Here is a 22810-nt window from a genome sequence, read left to right as displayed (position 1 = left end):
TAAAATGTATGGATGATGATAAAGGGAGTCCGTACCTTAGTCTTAGTTTTGTGTTATTGTTGATCCGTGTAATGATCTCCTATCTTTTAAATACTTGTGCATTGAAAGCTGTGTCAGCGTTCCATGGAAAATCTGACTTGCTGCATTTCATTGCAGTCTCATTATTTTGTCTTGAGACTGTATTTGATATACATAGATTGTTAGATTAAGTGAAGCTGAAGCTCATCTTTCTTTTTGGAGTTAAGGACTTATTTGTTGGCTTCTGAAAGTATGTACTGTACAGATGTCTAGGCTTTAAGCAGCTTGTAAGAGCTCTCAGATATTTAACTGTGTTGTTATTAACTGCTAATGTGTTGTTGTTCTTGTTGAGCATTTGCTAATAAGTGCCAGACCTAACAGAAAATTGGCAGTCTTGAACCGAGAGTTGTTCATGGTTGTACAAACCAAAGAACTTGGTGTGCTGTGTTGTTCTCAACTGCTATGATGCCTTTTAATTTTTAAACAGTTCTGTGTAACAGTGTTTTCCATAAAACTTTGCCCTTTTTCATCCTCTCCTGCAACAGCAAGGTTAATGTTATAAGGTGAGGGGAAGAACAGAGCTGGAGAAAGGCTGATAGATAGCAGGTTTGTCGTACCCGCCTTGCTGTGTCACCAGCAATGTTGCCTTACTGCTCTCTGAATCCATAGTGTTTGATCCTGGGTGCAGGAGCTGGGAAAAGCATGCAAGCAAGACTAGGGTCTGTTGTATAACAAAACCAGCATCATCTGTTGGCCTTGTGTAGATATTGTGCCTGTGTCCCACCCCTGTTCCAGTCTATAAGTACAGCTATCTTGAGGCTGGTACAGTACTGCTGGTCTTGAAACATCTGTATGAAAAAAGGGGATACCTTGTAAACCTTAGGTATAGGTATTGGTATTTGTAGATATAGCTCACTAAACTCAATCTAGTGAATGCTTTAATTCTGTTAACTAGGGCAGGATCTCCATTGTTTTAAGGGCAACTGCATATTTGGAAAAATTTCTGTTCTAGCTTTGCTGTTTAGGTGACTTGTATTTTTATGGTTACAGACTTTGTTATTTTAAGCTTAAACCCAAAGCAAAACCCCAAACAGAAACCTGGGACTTGATTGTTTCAAATCCTTTCTTAGAATCCTGACAAAACTTCTGGAGGTTTCTGATGACCCACAAGTGCTGGCTGTAGCTGCTCATGATGTGGGAGAGTACGTGCGACACTATCCCCGTGGGAAACGGTAAGAAAAATGCCAACGTGTTGTTACTTAAGAGGCTAACTAGAGTATATCCTTTGCTTGTGGCTTTTTTTTGTGCATTTATATTAAAATATACTACACAGGGGTTGCAGGTTGTGTTTAAGTTTAATTCACTAGGAAGGTGAGAAAGCACAGACTAGATCAGGTGAGAAAATACAGACAAAATCTTTGGCTTAATGTATTTCAATGTCTCTTAACAGTGATGGAAGCCTATGTCTAAAGAAATCTTAAGTTGTTTAGACTAAAGCAAAAGACATGAACCAGAAGAAATTAGAAGAACTACCAGGAATTTAAGCAACATCATTCTTACCTTCTATTATGACTTACTGGGCTTACAGTAGGGATGGACTATGTCAGTGATTAAGTCTATTTTGTGAATTAAAACTACAGATAAAAGATTTCTCACAAACAATTGCTATTGTAATTTCAGTGATGTTAGCACATATTCAGTTATCAGTCTTCTATTTTACCATGTTTTCTTTCAGCTACACAAATACACATTTTAATGAAAGTGTTAATGTTTATTGTCAACCTGAATTCCTGTCAAAATACATAAACAGACGTTTCTGCATATTTTTTTTTTAAACCTGGGAGCAAAGATGTTTGCTGAATAATTGCATCTCTAAGGTAAATGGAGACCACTGAAGCAGAAAGAGGCCTTTGGATTTTGCAGGAATTGTGCTCATCAGTCACCCAAAGGGACATGTGACTTAATTTTTGCAGCAAAGTAGTGATCTGTTTCTGATTTCTGCATATGGTTTAATGGGGAAGATGAGGATGGTCTCGTAGGCATGTTGGGAATTACATGAGCACTTCACTCTGCTGTCCTGCCAGTAGTAGAAACATGAACAACAGACTGAAACTTCATGCTGTATGTATGCTAAAAACATTTATTCACTTAGAAAAACTCACAGCCTTTGTAGTCTTTTGAGCATCTTGAACTGAAGGTATTTTTAAAATATTGGACCTGGATGAGAGAACCGAGTGTACCCTCAGCAAGTTCGCTGATGACACTAAACTGGGAGGAATGGCTGACACACCAGAAGGCTGTGCTGCCATCGAGCGAGACCTGGATAGGCTGGAGAGTTGGGCGGGGAGAAACTTGATAAAATTTCACAAGGGCAAGTGTAGAGTCTTGCATCTGGGGAAGAACAACCCCATGTACCAGTACAGGTTGGGGGTTGACCTGCTGGAAAGTAGTGAAGGGGAAAGGGACCTGGGAGTCCTGGTGGATAGGAAGATGACCATGAGCCAGCAACGTGCCTTTGTGGCCAAGAAGGCAAATGGCATCCTGGGGTGTATTAGAAAGGGTGTGGTTAGTAGGTCAAGAGAGGTTCTCCTCCCCCTCTATTCTGCCTTGGTGAGGCCGCATCTGGAATATTGTGTCCGGTTCTGGGCCCCTCAGTTCAAGAAGGACAGGGACCTGATGGAGAGAGTCCAGTGCAGGGCAACTAAGATGATTAAGGGAGTGGAACATCTCCCTTATGAGGAGAGGCTGAGGGAGCTGGGTCTCTTTAGCTTGGAGAAGACTGAGGGATGACCTCATCAGTGTTTACAAATATGTAAAGGGTTAGTGTCAGGGTGATGGAGCTAGGTTTTTTTCAGTGATGTCCAGTGATAGGACAGGGGGCAGTGGGTGTAAACTGGAGCATAGGAGGTTCCACGTTAACATCAGGAAAAACTTTTTTACTGTGAGAGTGACAGAGCACTGGACAGGTTGCCCAGGGGGGTTGTGGAGTCTCCTACGTTTGAGATATTCAAGGCCCGCCTGGACAAGTTCCTGTGTGATGTACTCTAGGTTACCCTGCTCTTGCAGGGGGGTTGGACTAGATGATCTTTTGTGGTCCCTTCCAACCCTTGGGATTCTGTGATTCTGCAAACAAATCAACTGTTTTGCTAATTAGCTCCTGTGTCTTCCAAAAGAAATCTATGACAACTGCTCTATGGAGGGAAAACAAGATACTCTTCAGTAAGGTGTAAACTTGCACTGCTGCCTGCAAGTAGCAAATCTAAAAAAGCTTTGCTACTGGGTGCTCCTGCTTTGAGCTGAAACAATTTTGTTAGTGATTTGCATAATATTTAAACAGTTTGCACACATCTGTCCAAATGTGGCATAATGCTTGGCCTAGTTTGGCCATGCAGTTGCTGCACCAAAGTGGTGAAGTCAGATAAATGGGTGAACAGGACGTGCATCTCCACCTGTAGTTGGGAAAAAAGTACTCCTGGTGGGACCACAGCTCTGCTCAACTGTCAGGGTGCTAAACCTATTCAGAAGTGCATCAGCCTTTGAAAAGAGTGGTCACTAGCAAATAAGAGCTATTATACTACTATTCTAACCCACATTCTTTTATCAAATTCTTGTACTTCAGCTGCTTTCTACTTACAAACTTGGCTTATTTAACTTTCTGTTCTGATGGACAAACTAAAATGCATCAATCTCTTTCTTTTAAATAATTTTCTTTTTAATACAGTGTATTCTTACTAAGCATGACATCAGCAATTTTAGGGCTAAAAGTTAAAATACTGAGGACTGTATGTCAGTTCCCACATCAATTTCTTACCATGATGTATAGAATAATACAATAGTTAGGGTTGGAAAGGACCTTAAGATCACGTTCCAACCCCCCTGCCATGGCAGGGACACCTCACACTAAACAGTGTCACCCAGGGCTCTTTCCAACCTGGCCCTGCGCACCACCAGGGATAGAGTATTCACAACTTCCCTGGGCAAACCATTCCAGTGCCTCACCAGCCTTACAGTAAAAAACTTCCTCCTTCTATCCAACCTAAACTTCCCCTGTTTAAGTGTTAACTCGCTGCCCTATGAAGAGTCCCTCCCCAGCATCCCTGTAGGCCCCCTTCAAATACTAGAAGCCTGCTATGAGGTCTCCATGCAGCCTTCTCTTCTCCAGGCTGAACAGCCCCAACTTTCTCAGCTTGTCTGAGAAACTGCCAGGGATGGAGCATTCACAACTTCCTTCGGCAACCCATTCCAACGCCTCACCACCTTTACAGTAAAGAACTTCTTCCTTATATCAAATGTAAACTTCCCCTGTTTAAGTCTTAACCATTACCCCTTGTCCTATCTCTACAGTCCCTAATGAAGAGTGCCTCTGAGCATCCCTATAGGCCCCCTTCAGATACTGGAAGGCTGCTATGAGGTCTCCATGCAGCCTTCTCTTCTCCAGGTGAAGAGCCCCAACTTTCTCAGCCTATCTTCATACGGGAGGTGTTCCAGCCCCCTGATCATTTTCGTGGCCCTCCTCTGGACTTGTTCCAACAGATCCATGTCCTTTTTATGTTGAGGACACCAGAACTGTACACAATACTCCAAGTGAGGTCTCACGAGAGCAGAGTAGAGGGCCAGGATCACCTCATTCCACCTGCTGGTCACGCTCCTTTTGATGCAGCCCAGTATGTGGTTGGCTTTCTGGGCTGTGAGCGCACACTGAAGCCGGCTCATGTTAATTTTCTCATTGACCAACAACCCCAGGTCCTTCTCCGCAGGGCTGCTCTGAATCTTTTCTCTGCCCAACCTGTAGCTGTGCCTGGGATTGCTCCAACCCAGGTGTAGGACCTTGCACTTGGCAAGGTTGAACTTCATGTGGTTGGCATCAGCCCACCTCACAAGCGTGTCAAGGTCCCTCTGGGTGGCATTCCTTCCCTCCAGCGTATCAACCGAACCACAGAGCTTGGTGTCATCGGCAAACTTGCTGAGGGCGCACTCAATCCCACTGTCCATGTCAGCGACAAAGATGTTGAACAAGATTGGTTGCAACACCAATCCCTGCGAGACACCACTCGTTACTGGTCTCCAGCCGGACATTGAGCCATTGACCACAACTCTTTGTGTGTGGCCATCCAGCCAGTTCTTTATCCACTGAGTGGTCCATTCATCAAATTGATGTCTCTCCAATTTAGAGACAAGGATGTCGTGTGGGACAGTGTCGAATGCTTTGCACAAATCCAGGTAGATGACATCAACTGCTCTCCCCCTGTCCATCAGTTCAGTAGCTCCATCATAGAGGGCCACCAAATTGGTGAGGCAGGATTTCCCCTAAGTGAAGCCATGCTGGCTGTCACCAAGCACCTTGTTTTTCATGTGCCTTAGCATGCCTTCCAGGAGAATCTGCTCCAGGATTTTGCCAGGCACAGAGGTGAGACTGACTGGTCTGTAATTCGCTGGGTCATCCATTTTCCCCTTCTTGAAAATGGGGGTTATATTTCCCTTTTTCCAGTCATTGGGAACTTCACCTGACTGCCATGATTTTTCAAATATGAGGAACAGTGGCTTAGCAGCTTTATGCACCAGCTCCTTCAGGACCCGTGGATGGATTTCATCAGGTATAGTTTACTCTTCCCACGTCTGGCTGGCATTTCACACTCTCATTGCATGACTCACTTTGAGAGTGAAAGCTCTTCATTGGTTTAGAGGAATAACAGAATTCAAATGTCTTAAATGCTTTTTTCTGTTAAGTGTTTATCCTTAACTCCTAACTGGATTGTCCTGCCTTTGAAGGTTGCAGAGGTGAATTCGAACCTAAGACTTGTTGAGTTTACCTGCTGCACGCAGTGGAGACCTAGAGTGGCAGTTCTGGCTAACCTTTCTCTTTGTCTGACAAAAGAAAATATTTGTTAAGTACTACATTTTTGCTTGGCTGTTCTCTAGTGGTGTCAGCTTAAATAATTTTAACTTGCCTTTAAAATTGCACATTGAGGATGAGGTTCTCAAGGTAGTAGCACTGTGGACTTCTAATGAGGCTCAGCCATGTGTGTTTTTAACAGTCTAACAGCAGAGATGCAGTATGGCATTGGTGTTTCCTGTCGCTGAAAGTAAATGCAGGCTAGACATCAGCCTCCAGTACAACTCCCATGTGCCCCAAGAGTTACTGCTATGCAAGATAAACGTTTTCAGTCACTTGAATGCTGTGAACATGGGATTTATGTTTTGCATGTACAAGAGATTGACTCCTAGAGCCATTCCGTTGCTTAGGTTGTGATTTAGAAACAGCTTAACTACGTTCCCTTTTTTATCTTGGTCTGCTTTTGGATATGTAGTGTGGATTTTATATTAGTATTTTCTGCTATAGTGGTATAAACTATTTTCATTTGTCATCATCTTCTGTTTCCTTTCCCCCCCCTTAAATGGGCCATGTTAAAATCTCGCTCTTCTGCATCCAGAAACTTGCTTGACTTGTCACTGTTTTGGCTTGGTGCACTGTTATTATGGGGAACTGCGGAAGTCGTGCACGAATCATAACCAGCTCACTGGGATCTGTTGCTGTTGTAAAGTAAGCGATAGCTGAGGGCAGGGAAAACAGAACTAACAATAGTGTTTTGCACAGGTTTGGAACTTGAAGGAGTGGTATTAACTGTGAACCTTCCTCACACTTTCTTACCTGTGGGTATAAAAAGCGTCTGGGAAGGGATTTGTACCATTAGGCAGTATTGTGCAAGAATGCTGTTCTCTGGCTCGTCATATTCTTAGCCATAATTTCAGTGATGTACTGTCCTCTGAAATATCTTATTACCACTTGTGATTATAGGCTTTTAACTTTTCATTTTGATCCTTGTGTGTTCCTAATGTAAGGAAGCTTGTGAGTTTAATGCCTCATTTTACCTCAGTTCCTGAAAATTCAGTGTTTAAGTCAGTCTTGTAATGTGGAAAAAATTCTTGTTTGTGTTTCATAGTCTTGTCCTCATGTGCAGCAGTTTTATATTTAACTCATAAAAATGTGAGGCAGCTTAAGGGAGGCATAAACAGGCTTTTTTTGACTGCATTACATTGCTAATAATTTTTTGAATTCTTAGCCATGATTTTCCAGCTTAAAACAGCTGCACTTCTCTGAATGCATTCCTGTTGTATGCAACATCCTTATGTGTTTTGATATTTCTGCGAAATAATATTCCCTGTGTTCTCCAGGATGGAGTCATAAAGTGAAACGGGAAATTGTCTTTTTCATCTCCATGCTATGTTTTTATACTTGTTATGCAGTTTGCAAAAATGGGTTGTGCAGCAGGAATGCATTAATTTGGCCATGAAAAGAATAGTAATAAAAGCAGATAGCTAATGCAAGTTTAGAATGGCAGGATAACACCAGGTTAATAGTAATACAAAGGATAGCCTCTTCACAGGATATTATGTTTAACTGCTCAGAGACCTCTGAGAGAACTGATGTAAAAAAACCCATATGTTAGTCAGTGCGTAATCAGTTCATATATTCCCTGCAAATTCTCTCCAACCTTTCTTTGTTATGACAGACCAAAATGTTGCATGTAGAGTGTCATCTGGATGGCGGTAGTTTTTCAAGTTTTAAGTGTATTGCTTTCCATATTTTTTTAAAGAGATGATATATTCATGGCATGATAAAAGGTTTCATCAGTATTTTGTGTGGGATTTGCTATAGCTATTAAAAAGTTATGGCTGACTACTGTGGTAAAGTTTGTAGTGAAAGATGAGCTCAGGCATGTGATTTTTCTGGAAATGGTACCCTAGCAGCCAGTTCTGCATCTTGTACAGGAATAGCTATGTCTCTACTACAGTTTGAATGTCAGGAAACACTGTGAGGTGTACCAGCTGGGTGATTTAATAGGTGTTGGTGTGTTGACAAGCATTTTTTCTGGATTAGGCACTGCTGGACTGTACTGGGGCTTTAGTCTTGTGAAAAATGGAGTGACGTGGTTATCATCAATTTATCAAGGGGAGGGTATTACCTCCTCCTAAGTAATCATAGCTAGTGCAGTACCCTGCCAACTGTCTCAAACGAAGCTGGATGAATAACCCTTTGTGAAAAGGGCTTCTTCCTGGATCATTGTTTATTTCAAAATTTATGGAAGTAAGTAGTGGGTAGCAAAGAAGAGTACAGTACAAACACTTTCTGATGCTGTCAACTCTTGAAAAAACATTAAATTCATAGCTAGTGTGAGAGATCTGCATTGGTAATGTGTCAAATAAGACATATATGTTAGGAAACAAGCACTTTTAACAAATATTATGTGACTTAACCTCTTAATGCCTTGAACATGAGGTGATTGGGTAGGATAGCTGAAGTAGCGTCAATAAAACTGCTCCCCTTCTCTCTTTCAGAGTGATTGAACAACTTGGTGGTAAGCAGTTGGTAATGAACCACATGCATCATGAAGACCAGCAAGTTCGTTATAATGCACTACTGGCTGTGCAGAAGCTGATGGTTCACAATTGGTAAGTGAATAATTAATATATGTGATTAGTTAATATACTACTAACACTGGGAGATATTTGGTGTGGGGAGAGGATTCAAGACAAGAGATTTCTTTAAGGGGGAATAACATTTTTATGTGGTAAGACTGCAGTTTTAAATGATAGAGCAATATGATGCATAAGATCTTAGCTAGTTTTTCTGTGTATTTTGATTGCAGTTTGAGTAGCTTCACCTTGCATGATTGAGTGTCACAAGAGTAATTCACTGCATTTCAACTTATCTGAACTGCTTAATGTTCAATATGAACTGTAATTTAGGCTTGCATTTGTTCGAGTACTTAATTGACAGTTGCTTTTCAAAATGCATGCCTGACCACACTTTTGGATTGTTCTTTGATCTAGTGCTTTTCCCCCACCTATGCTGTTATTTTTCTGTTGCTGTTTTAAGGGGCGTAGGTACAATTTTTCTTGAACTCCTGGGGTCGCAGAAGCTTATGGTCTGGTTGATTATATGAAGCTGAAAATCACTTGTTGGTATCTCTTTCATCAGTAGCTGAGAATAGTAGTTGAAGTGAGGCTTTTCTTTCATTGTTTCTTGACTAGTTCTCTAATAAAGCTCCAAAACCCCAAGTTCTGGTTTACTCTGCCACAGAACTTGCTGGTGAGTGATGCTGCCTTTCCACAGAGCACAGGACCTTTATAGTGAAGAGTTGAAGGACCCAAGATCTGAAAAACTTCAGTGTTTGTGAAATAACTTAGTTTAACTTGACAAACTAATTAATTATGCTAAGCATAAAGCACAGAGAGTTACAAATATTAATTAAGATTTTTTTATCTGGTTATTAATTATGATTTCACCAAAGGTGACATTTTCAATTTGGCATTACCTTAGAAAGATAAAATGCAACAGTACATCTAGTATATTTAAAGAGAGATGTTGAGCTAAAACCAACTAATTTGATTTTGAATTTAAATGACCTTTTATTCTGAAGAGCTTGGTGATTGGAAGTACCTACAACTTCTGTCAGCTTTCTCACTTCTGGCACAATATGATCTTTTTAAAAGGCTGAGTAGTGGTGATGCTAACAGTGTGAAAGTGGTAGGGAACAAGGTTTATCAAGCACATTCTGACTATTGAAGATGGGCTAGCAAAGCTGACAAAAACTCCTGTCCGCTCTCCCTGCAGTGTATCTTCTATAAAAGAAAGATAGTTTTCTCCCTTTTTCTTCTGAAGAATGTTTTTTTACTCTCATGCATGTTATATTAATTTTATTCTGCTTCCTCTCTCATACTGTGGGAGCTTTCTATAGCAGAGAAACACACATTTAAATAACCTACTGTATCAAATTCAGAGTGAATATTCTCCACCTGTAACAACTTTGGTTAAAAATACTGAATGTATTGAGTATTTTTAACCAAATATGAGTGTGTGAAGGTGGAGACACAATGTGTGGCTGAGTGCAATCTAATTTGGGGTCGTTATTGAATATTACATTCCAGTCTCAGTTTGTTGATATGCTTATTTCTCACTATGCTCTTCCCATATTTGAATCACTGAATATTATAAACCAACAATAGCTAAATAGAGATTACGGTGTTGAAGGCTTAGTTACTAAATTTACCTTCTGCAGGGGGACAGGTCTTATTTCATGTGTGTCCTGATGTCTTGAAAATCTGGTAATAAAAATACAAAGCTCTGGTCTTTCTCCAGCACAAATCTCACTGGTAGTAAGTTTTCCTGGATGCCTAACCTGGCTTTTTCTCATTTTCAAGTTAAGCATACTCTATTTTAAGAATATCACATCAGGTCTTCTAGATTTGTCTTGGTTTTTCAATGGTGTGAACATTTCTGTGTGTGATTTTCAGTTAGTGAACCTTTAAACTTGAGGCAGAGATTACAGTTATATCTGGATTCAGACCTTCAGACGTGTCAACAAAAAGGATCTGTTTAAGTGCCATTTTGAGATTAATATTGTCATCTCTCTAGGAAATATGTTCTTGCTTCTTACTGCATCAAGCCTCTGGGACACATTGTCCTTGGTTCATATTTGACAAAACATGTTCCCCTTGGAAGAGGGGTAGCTTGAACTGAGGAAATGACACATTGTTTGTATGTGGGAAGCTAGATCTGTCTTTGTATAGATCTGGCTTTTGATGTGTGTCAGAACCTCTTCTGTTTTATAGCTTGTGTAGGGAGAAGAGAGAGCAGAGTCCTCTGACTGCTGCACAGTGCAGTTCAAGTGCCTACTTATTTAGCTTTGCTTTATCGTAAGATGGGTTACTCAGCAACTTAAAGGTTTTGCTTATCTTGCTCTTCAGAACTGGGGAAACAATAAGCCTTTTTCTCCTTGCTTCCACATGTGTTGGAATTCAGCTACTTCATTGAGAGCAATTGTTTCTTGAGTTTAATTGGCATGGAACAACTCTGAATTACTGTTTGTGACATTAACCTGACTGCCTCTGTCATGCATTTCCTAGCCCTGTAGGCTAACCAGGGGAAGGATTAGAAAATGCTTGCTTTGCCAGGTTGTAGCTTTGGAGCCTAGAACAGCAGAATAAGGAAAACCTTTGGTACCTGAACCAGGTGTCATGGGACAGCTAAAGTGGCATTCTGTTTAAAGCTTAGCTGTATTGTTAAACTGCTAATAACTCAACTTGGAGACAATTAACTCCGAAGTAATTTGAATAGTTAGGTACAAGCTGCTCAACTTGCTTTTTCCTTAGGGGTTTTTAAGACAGGGCTAAATGGGGTGAAATCAGACTGTCAGGCATTCTATTAAATGGTGAAGCTGGGTTGGCAAAAGCAGTAACTGCTGTCAGCTTTTCAGATGAGGTAAGTTCAGGTGAAATATTCTAGTTACATTTGCACGTTAAATGATCATGCACTTGACGAAGCAGGGAGCAAAGATATATTTGTAGCCTTGCTTAATGTCTTTAAATGGTAATTGATCCTGTGTTTTAATCTCACTTGCACTGTGTTAGTCGTGGCACTCCATGCTGACGGTAAAAACCTGTTATTGGCAGATGGAGGAGTTTGGCATGGCAGTGTTGGTGCAGATTTTTTGTGTGCGTCCTGTTCAATTCGTGCTTTAACTATCCATGAGAAACATCATCTCCTTATTCCTTGCCTTTGCTGGTGTTTGGTGGCAATACCTAACTTGACCATTTTAGTATTAGGAAATAGCTTTGGGAACCTTGTGCTTGTTGGAACAATGTTTTTAATGATGTGTACTTTAAAAGAATCAAATAATTAAATTCCAAGTTGACAACACTTATGTATCACTTTAAAGAAACCCAATATTTGAATCTATACAGATGAAGCACATGCCTTTCCTGTGCTTCATGCACAACATTTTCTGAACTTAAGGGATGGGATGCTGTGACTCAAAGCACCTACAGTTAGAAGCCCAAGTTCCTTCTGTGCGCACTTTGTTTTCAGGGCGGTGTAAAGCAATTTCAGTGCCTGAAGTAGATCAGTGGGAATAATCTCTTCTTTAAGATTTGTGAACCTGTAGTCTTCTGGCTTCATTCTAAAGTCATTTATTCTATCCTTCTATTACTTCACTAAAATAAGAGCTAGATGAAGATCTAGGTGAATTCTAGATGTTCTGCATTTAATGAACTAATTTAAATAAGCTAATGAAATAATTTATGTTTGACCTTACTGGTCATCAAGAGCATAGTGCATTAGACTTGCTTGTCTCCTAGCCAGGTTAGGCCCAGGAAAAGTTTGCTCATGACTCATGTAGTAAGTGCACCATATTACTTTAGTCTTGCTCTGCCAGTAGCAGTGCTGTTTGGAGCTTGGGACCAGGGATCAGAAATAAAAAGAGAATTGTTGGAGTATCCAGCCTAGCTGATGTGCAGAGATGGATCATGTATGCTCTTTGTTCTTGTGAATGTAAAGTAAAATGCAGTGACTTAACCTCTGTAGCTGAAATGAGCTATTTGCATTCACCACACAAAAAGGGTGTGGTCAGGCTGGAGAGGGTCTAGAGAAGAGCCACAAATATGATCAAAGAACTGGGAAGCCATGTGAGGAAAAGCTGAGAACTGGGCTTGTTCAGCCTTGAGATAAGAAGGCTTGGGAGACCTTATCACCATGGTCCGGTTCTTAAAGGGTGGTACAAAGAAGATGGAGACTCTCTTTTACAAGGAGTCACACGGTAAAGAAGAGGCAATGGGCACAAGTTACGCTGGGAGGATTCTGACTGGCCACAAGAGGAAAATTTTTCATAAGGGAGCAATCAGCCATTGGAACAATCTCCCCAGGGAAGTGGTGGATTCCCCAACACTGGACACTTTAAAGATTCGGCTGGACAGGGTGCTGGTTCATCTAGTCTAGGTTACGCTTTTCCTGGAAGGGTTGGACCAGATGATCCTTGAGGCCCCTTCCATCCTGGTATTCAGTGAAATAATCTTCAGTATTCGTACAAATGCTACCAAAAACAGAGTGGATCTGATTACAGACTTGTTTGGTTTTCCTCTGGCTGAGTCAGGGTAATGGTGGAACTCACACCATCTTTTGGCAGTTTCTCCCATTGACTAAAATACTGGCCTGTGTTGCCCTACCTTTCTGCTTATGCCCTTACCTCTGTGCTCAAGTATGAGGCCTCATCTCCTCAGGATGCTTTCACCTCTGCAGGCTCTAAGCTATAAACATCCTCTAAACAGGCAGACATTTGGAATAAAGTCTTCACTGCTAGTCAGTGAGTTGATACGTACGTGGAGAGTATGGATATGTTAGCAGATGATGAACAGTGGGAGTCAGGATGCATCATTGGTGCATGGTCAAGTATGGTATTGGAAGTAAAACTAATAAATAGCATACTGAATGAAGCAACAAATTCATATAAGCTTTGAATATACAAAAGATTCATATATGATTTTCAGAGTGCACATCCCAGACAAAATTACTTGCTTTCTATCTTTTAAAGTGTCTAGTTATGTAGAGAGACATTAAAAAACTGAAACTGCCTAGGATTTGCAGTATGCTATATTTAGAAGCTGTTTTTCTATGGAGTTAGTTATTGAATATTCAGCATTTCTTACTATTCTTTGGCATAAAGTTTGTGCTCCAAAGCCCATGTGTCTCCTAAAATAGCTTCTCCTACTATGCTTGCTTTTAGTAGAGAGAAGTGCAAGGTGTAATGATAATTAACTGGCAGCTGTGAAGTTTGATCCTTTCCCCCCTCTTCTTTTTTTTATCCTTGTCCCAAAACTCAGATGTGTAATGCTTAATAGAGTAGGTTTAAATCTAGGGAACAATACATACAAGATAATGGAATCCACTGTATTTATTTACCCCATTTCTTTAGCCTTCATCATCAATACAATTCCTTTTTAGTAGATAACAGGAGTAACTAACAAGTTTGAGAACGTAGTGTGTCCCTGATAAAAAATAGTATTTTTAAGAGGACAGTTCCTAGCTAGAATGAGACAAAAATCCAGTTAGTGATAGGCACACTTGATACGTAGTGTGAGTGTTTCATCTTTTTATTTGAGCATAAATATGTACTCTTGTAAAGTTTCCCTCCATACAGGTAGGGACTGTAGTTTGTAGTGTGTGTGTGCTCTCTGGGATTGTACACTGTGACCATGTTCTGTTATGGGATCTGCACTCTATGTAAAACACACTTTAATATTTCTGGAGCTTCTGTTAACATGGAGCAAATACTTTGCAAATATTAAACATCCTGTTCAGTTTGAATTTTCTTTTTTTTTCTTTTTCTCCAAATAAATTATTTTCATAGGCTGTGCTGAAAAACATGTCACCAAAGAAGTAACTTTTTTTGGATAGTTTCACATCGGATTACTATTAGTTTAAAGATTTGATTTCCTGATAGGAAAATTGAGTTAAACTTTTCAGTACATGTGTTTGTTCTTTTTGTTTGCTTGTGCTGGGTTATCTTCAGCACTTCTTACATTCACCCTTGGTATAATAGACAAATATCTTATAAGCCTTAAACTTTTTTGTTTTTTTTTTTTAAATACTTTGCATTGCATTAATCCACTGAGTCAAGGGAGAAAATTGTATTCAGCAAAGAAGTGACAGAAGAGAACTGCAGATTCCCTGTGTGGTAGCCCTCCAGTTACCCCCTCTCAGTCCAACTCTGAAAGTAGTAAACTAAAGAACATAGCTGTACTATTTCTATTTACTACTGTGAAGAGCAGTGCATTTATTGTTTAAAATATACATATGGTGTATCTAATATATATAGTATATAGTTCATATATAAAATAATGTACAAAACTACAGGCAGCTGAGAGCGGCCTCACAATCACAGGCTGTGGTCGTCATGGGGGACTTTAACTTCCCTGATGTTTGCTGGAAGGGCTACTCAGCAACCCAGCCGCAGTCCAGGAGGTTCCTCCAGTGTATAGATGATAACTTCCTCATGCAAATGGTGGATGAGCCAACCAGGAGAGGTGCGCTGCTGGATCTCATCCTCACTAACAAGGAGGGTCTGATCGAAGCAGTGAAGGTTGAGGGCTGCCTTGGTTGCAGCGACCACGAGATGGTGGAATTCAGGATCTTGTGTGGTAGGGTCAGTAGAATAGCAAGTAGAATTGCAACCCTGGACTTTAGCAGGGCAAACTTTGGCCTCTTCAAGCGATTGCTAGGGGAAATCCCATGGGCTAGGCTGCTTGAAGGGAAAGGGGCCCAAGATAGTTGGTTGACGTTCAAGGACTGCTTTTTCCGAGCTCAAGATCGGAGCATCCCGACACGTAGGAAGTCAAGGAAGAGGGTCAGGAGACCTGCGTGGCTAAATAGGGAATTGCTGGGTATGCTCAAGTGGAAGAGGAGAGTTTACAGGTCATGGAAGGAAGGGCTGGCCACTTGGGAAGAATATAAGGCTGCTGCTAGAGGATGTAGGAAAGCTGCTAGGATGACTAAGGCCTCCTTGGAATTAAAGCTGGCGAGAGGGGTCAAGGACAGCAGAAAGAGCTTTTTCAAATACATGGCAGATAAAACTAACACCAGAGGCAATGTAGGCCCACTGATGAATGGGACGGGTGCCCTGGTGACAGAAGATACAGAGATGGCAGAGTTACTGAATGCCTTCTTTGTCTCTGTCTACTCTGCCGGAGGCAGTCCTGAAGAGCCCTGTACCGCTGAGACCTCAGATGAAGTCAGGTCAACGGAGCGGTCTGCCTTAGTCGATGAGGAATGGGTTAGAGACCAGTTGAGCAATCTGGACATCCATAAATCCATGGGTCCAGATGGGATGCACCCACGGGTGCTGAGGGAACTGGCGGAGGTCATTGCTAGAACATTCTCCATCATCTTTACCGAGTCTTGGGAAATGGGAGAGGTGCCTGAGGACAAGAGTTTCCATTTAAACTTGAGAAGAAACTTCTCAGTGAGGGTGACAGAACACTGGAACAGGCTGCCCATTGAGGTTGTGGAGTCCCCTTCTCTGGAGACATTCAAAACCCGCCTGGACACATTCCTGTGTAAACTTATCTAGGTGTTCCTGCTCCGGCAGGGGTATTGAACTAGATGTTCTTTTGAGGTCCCTTCCAATCTCTAGCATACTGTGATACTGTGAAACTATGCAGTGCCATAATTTCTGATCCAGCAGTATGACATTTTAATATTATATTTCAGGAGCTAAGTATTAACATAGCTCCAGGTTTGGTAGCACCTGGTTTCTTCATTTTCTTTACTGACTAGTGTGGCTGTGTTTCTGTGACAAGGCAGATGAATCTGTGGTGCCCCTCTCCAGCTGACTTTTTTCTGGCCACCACTATTGTTAATGTGACACTGCAGTAACCAGGTTCAAGGGAGCTTATTACCAGAAAGCAACTCACCTGAACAAAAAGTACTGTCTCACCAGAACAGTTGGATAAGTGCTCCATGAGAAAGGCAGGCATTGATTCAAGGGTGGCCGTGTCAGCTTTGTTCCCTGCTGGATTAGATGGGGACTTGAGAGACAGTTGCAACCTTGCCCTCGTGTTGCTACTTCATTTAATACTTGCTACTTCGTCTCCTGCTCAGAAGGTTCCAGAGAGTGTCACATCTGTACAACAAAACAGTTGTTTTTGCAGCAGTGTAACACAAGATGAATGCTTTCAAGGGGTGCTTTAAACTGCTTAGAACTTGGAATGCATCAGTTGTGTATCTTGAATACCAATTTGTGAAGCCATGATAAATTGCCAAAACTGGTGTCTCTCAACAAATCCAGGTTATTGGATTGCTAGTGGAAATGCAATATAAAGATGGCAAGACTGTTCTGTCTGTTCAAACATTCCTTCTGCTGCCTGTCTTGTGAAATTAAGTATTTGTCATATCTTTGACTTGTGTGTAACAGTGTATGTTGGCAATGTTTTTCGAGTGGCTCGAGTCAGACTTCTTATTGTAGCTTTATAACACTTCTGTACCTTTTCATGAGGTGTAGACCTTCTTCAGAACTGGCTTTTCAATTTAATTTTCAAAAGCAGGGGACTCTAGGTTTATGCTTAGGTAGAGAAAAATAAAGTCAGTTTTATATTGCTCTTTGTCAAGGGAAAGCATTCTGCCTCTTAGGAACCTAGACTACTAAAACAAGCTAGAAATTACAGGTGTTCCGAACTGTCAAATATTTTTTGATAACTTGGTTCTTTAATAGGTTGGAAGCAAAATTTAAAATAAATGTTGTCAGAAAAGAGAATGTGTCAGTTTCGTCCTTCCTTTCTTCTATCCTTCATCCACTTTTCTTCCCTTGCCTCCTAAAAAGAATTTTCAGTTCTTTATAAGGCAGTGAAATCTAACTACACTAGAATTTGGAATATAACACTGAAAGTAGTACTAATAAAACAGCAAGGCTTGTTCCCTTTAGCATATGGCCTCTAGAAATCTCTTCTATGCACCATAAAACTTCCCCATATGTCAGAGATTGATTGCCCTTTAATATGAAATTTTCAGGTAGGGTCTTGTGTCAGTTTACAATTATCTCTTTATTTTGTACTCACTGAATTGGTAGCTTACATGTTGGATCAGTTCCTTATGACTTTTGCTAAATGACCAGTACACATTTGTTTCATTTACCATGACACTTAAGTGTATCTTAGCTTGAGGGTGTCAGTGTTTGTCAGACACCAACAAATCTAATTAAATGGAATGAAGCAACAAAGTGGAATAAGGATTTGAGATACAATAACTTCATGTATTCACCTCTAAGTTTTCTTCTTGGAGAAAGCACTCTGGAAACTGCAGAAAAAGTGTGTTTAAAGATAGGCCCGAAAAAGGGTAAATTGCTGGTGTGGAAATCTCACTTGGTTAATCTAATAGAAATGAAAAGATAATTTGCAAATAGAAATTGCTTGCATCTCACCATCAGACTTATGAATAACCAAGAAAGTGAGAAAATGTGGTGTTTCAAATTCTGTTGTTCTGAGAGCTAGTTGGGAAATGGAGGCTTGTGTAGTTACTCTCAAAAGTGGTGTCCTACACTAGCTTGTTTTGACACTTTCTAGCAATGCAGAGGTAATCTTTTGTACTCTTGTAAATTTATACTGAATCAGTTGTTTCATGTTTGAATGCAGTTAACTGTAAATATAAGCTTGTCTGTACCAGCATCATCTGCTTTGTCATAAAGATGGTTTTCTGTTCCACTGTGAGGAAGACAGTCAAAGTAGAACTTTTTGTTCCAAAGAGAACTTAGACCTTTCCTCATTCCATCTTGATTATTAATGCTGGAGGATTAATTGCCACCTTTTTCTGTGTTGCGTGATTTCTAGTACTGATTTCAAGTTAGTGTTACTAGGAACTGTTGCAAGGTACCTTAAAAATATCTACGGAGGTCACATCTACAGTTCCAGCAAGGGTCAGTATGCCAATAATGTGCTTAATTCAAGTCTATTTGTGTCAGGGAGAACAGACTTTTCCAGATGCTTATTGACTTGAGGGAGCACTATTAAGTATGTGGTAACTTTCCTTCCCTTTCTTGGAAAGCAGTTAAGGAATACAGCATTATTTGTAACCATGCACAGTATTACTGGTACATAGAATTTCATTTCTCTTCATCACCTTAGAAGATTTAAAATTAAAATGAGATTTATGTAATGGCTGGAGAGCTGGTGTTTTTGTATTGAGAAAGTGTTTGCTGCTTCTGACTGGCTTTTGAAATATTATATACACTAATACAATGCCTACTCAAGGTAGAAGGCAGTTTTCTAGTGGAGGGAGTTGGTGACTGAATTTGTTGTTGGCCAGGACAGGATTTTGCTCTTTTTCCATGAGTTTGTATTTGAATTTTGTACATCTTGTAGAATGCATACTGACATTCTGCAGATCTCCTTGGTGGCCTGGTTAGAAGTGAAAAATGGTATTATTGGTAAGACTGTGTGCTGAAAGACAATAGGTTTGTAGGCCCCAAAGCTCAGCTATGTCAAAGTTAACAGGATATGTTTTGTATTAGTCTATAATATGAGCTGATCAGGCATACATGAATCTCTGCCAGGCTCATATGTTGTGTTATTTTTTTTTTCTGGGTGAACCATCTTAGAAACTTGATGTGCTTGCAAAAGACCAACCACAATGCTTTTTTGTGGTAAAGTGGTCTTTGTCTGAAGTTATGAAGGAAAGACTAAGAAAGTAAGTGTAGAATAGGGTAAAGTGGTCCAATTTGTGGATTTATAGCTTGCAATTTAAGAAATATCTCATTTCCATTGTAGCATGCATCTCTAATCTGACAGATGCTGGTTTTAATATTTTGCAAAGTCATGTGTTAATCTTGCTGACAAGATTTATTGTTCTTTCAGTGTACATGCTCTTACAGTGCAATGTGTTGAATGCTTGCATTCTTAATGGTAATTCAAATTTTGTTGGGTAAGCATGAATTCTCAAATCCTATTTTTCTTTTAACTAAGTAACAGTGCAGGATAAATAAAATCTTAGATGCTTGACTTGTAATACATGGTGATGGGCACCAAGATTGAAGCTTACAGTGCTACTTAACCTCCTGATGCGATGAAATACCAGTATGTAAAAAAATATACTTGCATCTTATTGCCCTTTTAGTATGTGTTCTAACATAGGGAGAATAGGAGCCTACTGAAGCTAATCTCAGTAGCTTGAGTTTTGGTGGAAGATCAGAGGGAGAAGTGACCAAAGGCCTGGCAGAATAACCTGTCAGTCTGCTCTCCTAAGGCTGCACATGAAGCTTTCATGTTGAAACGTTGTCTAAATCCCTCCTATCAGTCTCTTACCGATCTCTCTCATCATCTGGCATAGACCAGGCAAGAACTTGTCTTAGGTTAACCAATGACATTTGATTTGAAATAATAAGCAAGTAGAAAATTAACTGATACTTGCAGCAGCAGATGGGACAAGGTTTGTGCATTTCAGTGGCCCTTGGTGGTGGCTAAGGAAGTGATGGGGTAGGAACACGACGGTTTTCACCTGGGTTTGTAGCATGATCATGTAGAGCAGTAACTGCAGATATTTCCTCTGTATGGGGAGATGAGATAAAAGGTTTTCCTTGTCCCTGGATTTAAACCTCACATCTGGAAAAGAATGACTGAAATGGCTTTGTAAGGAAGATACTGTGATATCTACTGCATGTCCTTAGAAGTTGAATGTATCCATTAAGGCAGTCAGTACCCACAGAATATGTGACTGCCTTCTCAGAGATTTTGCTGAATACACTGCATTATGACTGGATTTTAGTAAGCCTTGAGCATGCATCTGAACCAGTGTAAGCTATGCAATAGTTGTACTGTTCTGGATTGTTAGCTTGATTCATTTTTCCTGCTTCTAAGTACTTGTGTGAGAAATTCACAGTCAAAATGGTTCATGTGTGCTTTATAAATAAATAACTTTGCAGCCTTTTGATGCTGTTTGCAGAGCCAAGTATGCAGCAAGTGTCAGTTGCTTTCAAGGCTGGATGTCAGATAAGTACTAGAATCAGTACATACCTAAAACAAAGGGAGAAAGAACACTGGGGGAGCAGGAGGAGGTTCGGAAACCCTTCTGTAGTTGCTGGCTGTGTTTCTGGGTGGCTGTCAAATTTTGTTTATTTTGGTGGTACAGCTCTGAGTCCTGCAGAACCACAGGAGAGCAGCTCATTTCTTTCTTTGCCATCAGAAGTCTCTACTTTGAGGGTGGTAATATACTTACTATGATCGAGTCATATCTATTGAGTGCAGCCCAGTTATTAAAATGCTGTGATCCTGCTGCAACACCTGATAAAGCTGTGAAGAAAGGTGCTAAACAGTAATGTAAGTGCAGCATCCAAATTGTGTTATTTTCTTTGCTAGTGGAGTTTGAAGTTAACATTATAGGAATTTTGCTTTTCTAGATACTTAACTTTAAAACTGAGAAAAATGATGTTGGGTGGTACAGTTGTGATCTTAAACTTCATTGTGTGGTAGGATTTGTAATGCCTAGGTAATAGCCATTCAACAGGACACTAAACTGAAAACTAGTTTTTGAAATGTACAGTAAGAACTAATATTTTTAACTTTAAATAAAGCACAAGTGCATATTCTTGAGTTATCTTTTGAGTTCTTTTTAAGGCTTCATTCTAAACATAATTTCTCTGAGCTGCTTCTTATGTTTAATCTGTGTAGGCTGAAATACCTGTTTAGTGAGGAAAAACTGGGTGCTAAGCGTACAATCAGCAGTGGAAAAAAATGTGTATGCCTCACAGGTCCTGAAACCTTTCTTTCTGCTGCTACAGTGGTACAATTATTGAAGTGTACTTTCTGTAACAAGCAATAACCCAGGCACTACTAAAATACCACTTTCATCTTCTTTGCAATTCTGTGAGATGTTGAGGTGCTTTCATAGGAGACAGTGAAAGATGGGAACATTCACAAGGATTGTGCAGTATTACAGAGAATTTAGGTATTGTTGTTCAAGGCAAATGCTAAGAATTTGGAGGGCATTTGTTCCAGTGTTAAGATGACAGGTGTAAAATAAGTGACAAAATAAGCAGTTCAAAATACAGGTAAGGAAATTTTTGGTATACAGCGAGCCTGGCTCAAATATCTGTTCTTTTTTCCAACTCAGACGTACAGTTCTTTAGTCAGTGTCTATTTTGGTTGGCTATGGGTTAAATTGCCATTATATCCATCAGTATTACTTGTGCTTATGCAGCTGGGTTATGGGAAGAGAGCCTTTGCCACAGCTTCTAACATGTATGTTTAGCGAGCAAAGTCTGTGGGCTTCATGGATGTTCTGTCACAGTTGCCAGGACTTCTAAAGATTACGACTGGACTGCTTCTTTTTCCAGTTTTGTTGATGTTCGGTTTGTACCTTATTTTCAGGGCAGTAGATGATGGATACCTAAAGCTTAGGTAGTCTCATAGTAGTTCCAGTTGACTATCAACAAATAGTAAGCATTATTTAAGGATTAATTCTAAGCTTAAAGCTTTTTCCCCTTTCTTTATTCCATACTCCCTGGTCTCCAGGATGTTTCTCAATCTAATTTTTTGTTGTATTTCAGGGAATACCTTGGAAAGCAGTTGCAGTCAGAACAACCTCAAACGGCCACCGCACGGAGCTAAACACTCCCGTCAGTTCATGCTTATAACTACAGTATGTTTGTCTTTAAATTAATATCAAGGGAACAATGAAATCATGTGTTCTTTGCCTGCTACTAGCACACAAAATTTCCAGCTGTCCTCTGGTGATTTTTGCTTGGTAAAAATCTCTTTGTTGAACTGGTTCTGATGATTATGCCTATTAGCTTCTTGTTATATTCTGAATGTATATGAGGAAATGTGGCTAATATATTGTGTTGTTTTATGTATTTATTCTCATAATAAAGAATGTTATTAAAGGATATTCATTCCGTGTTATAATCAGCTGTATTATAATCAGAAAAACTGGTCTTTCAGTGGGTTATCAGTGTTATCACTTCTCAAGATAAGCAGGTAGTCCCTATATGTCTCCAGAGAAATTAATAAAGCTTTTGCTTAGTGTTTCATAGGAAATGCAATAGCCCGAAAAGTGTTGATTATCAGTACTAAAAATACACCAAGTCTCAAAACAGTGGTATAATTGTATATAAAAGCAAGCGTATGGGTTTTTTTGGGGATGGGGTTAGAGACTACACTAAGAAAATCTAGACATGAGAAAAGGAAAAGAAAAAGAAAACACTCCTTTAGTGAAAACTGGTAAATTTCAAATTATTAGTCAAACTGTATAACATCAGTTAAGGCTGATCAGAGATCAGGGCTTCTTTCTGTGTTGTTTTGTTTTTTGTTGTTTGTTTTTTTTTTAATAACATGTTCAGGAACTGATAAACTTGGAATTTCATAGACTGTTTTTGTTATTGAAAAGACTTGTAAATATTAGGGTTCTGGGGTCATTCTAAAATCCATTTTATTTCCTTTATATAAGCCAAATAATTTGGTTGTTGGTATTTTCTGT

General features: G+C 40.0%; 1 protein-coding gene across 2 annotated transcripts in view; it reads left to right on the top strand.

Annotated features, from left to right (window-relative positions):
- ATP6V1H (ATPase H+ transporting V1 subunit H) overlaps window positions 1–22220 on the top strand; it is a 49696-nt gene extending 27476 nt beyond the window's left edge. For both annotated transcript variants that reach the window (XM_061342936.1, XM_061342937.1), the window contains 3 exons: window positions 1149–1250; window positions 8356–8469; window positions 21882–22220. In XM_061342936.1, the coding sequence (XP_061198920.1) occupies window positions 1149–1250; window positions 8356–8469; window positions 21882–21942 (277 nt within the window). In that variant the 3' untranslated portion in view covers window positions 21943–22220. The remainder of the gene's footprint in view (window positions 1–1148; window positions 1251–8355; window positions 8470–21881) is intronic.
- Window positions 22221–22810: the final 590 nt, after the last annotated feature.

Source organism: Neopsephotus bourkii, unplaced genomic scaffold (assembly GCF_033783945.1).
Source record: "Neopsephotus bourkii isolate Nb327-2 ecotype Australia unplaced genomic scaffold, CSIRO-AGI_Nbou_v1 NB_1820, whole genome shotgun sequence".
NCBI lineage: Eukaryota > Metazoa > Chordata > Aves > Psittaciformes > Psittacidae > Neopsephotus > Neopsephotus bourkii.
This window is presented reverse-complemented; position numbering and strand designations above follow the sequence as displayed.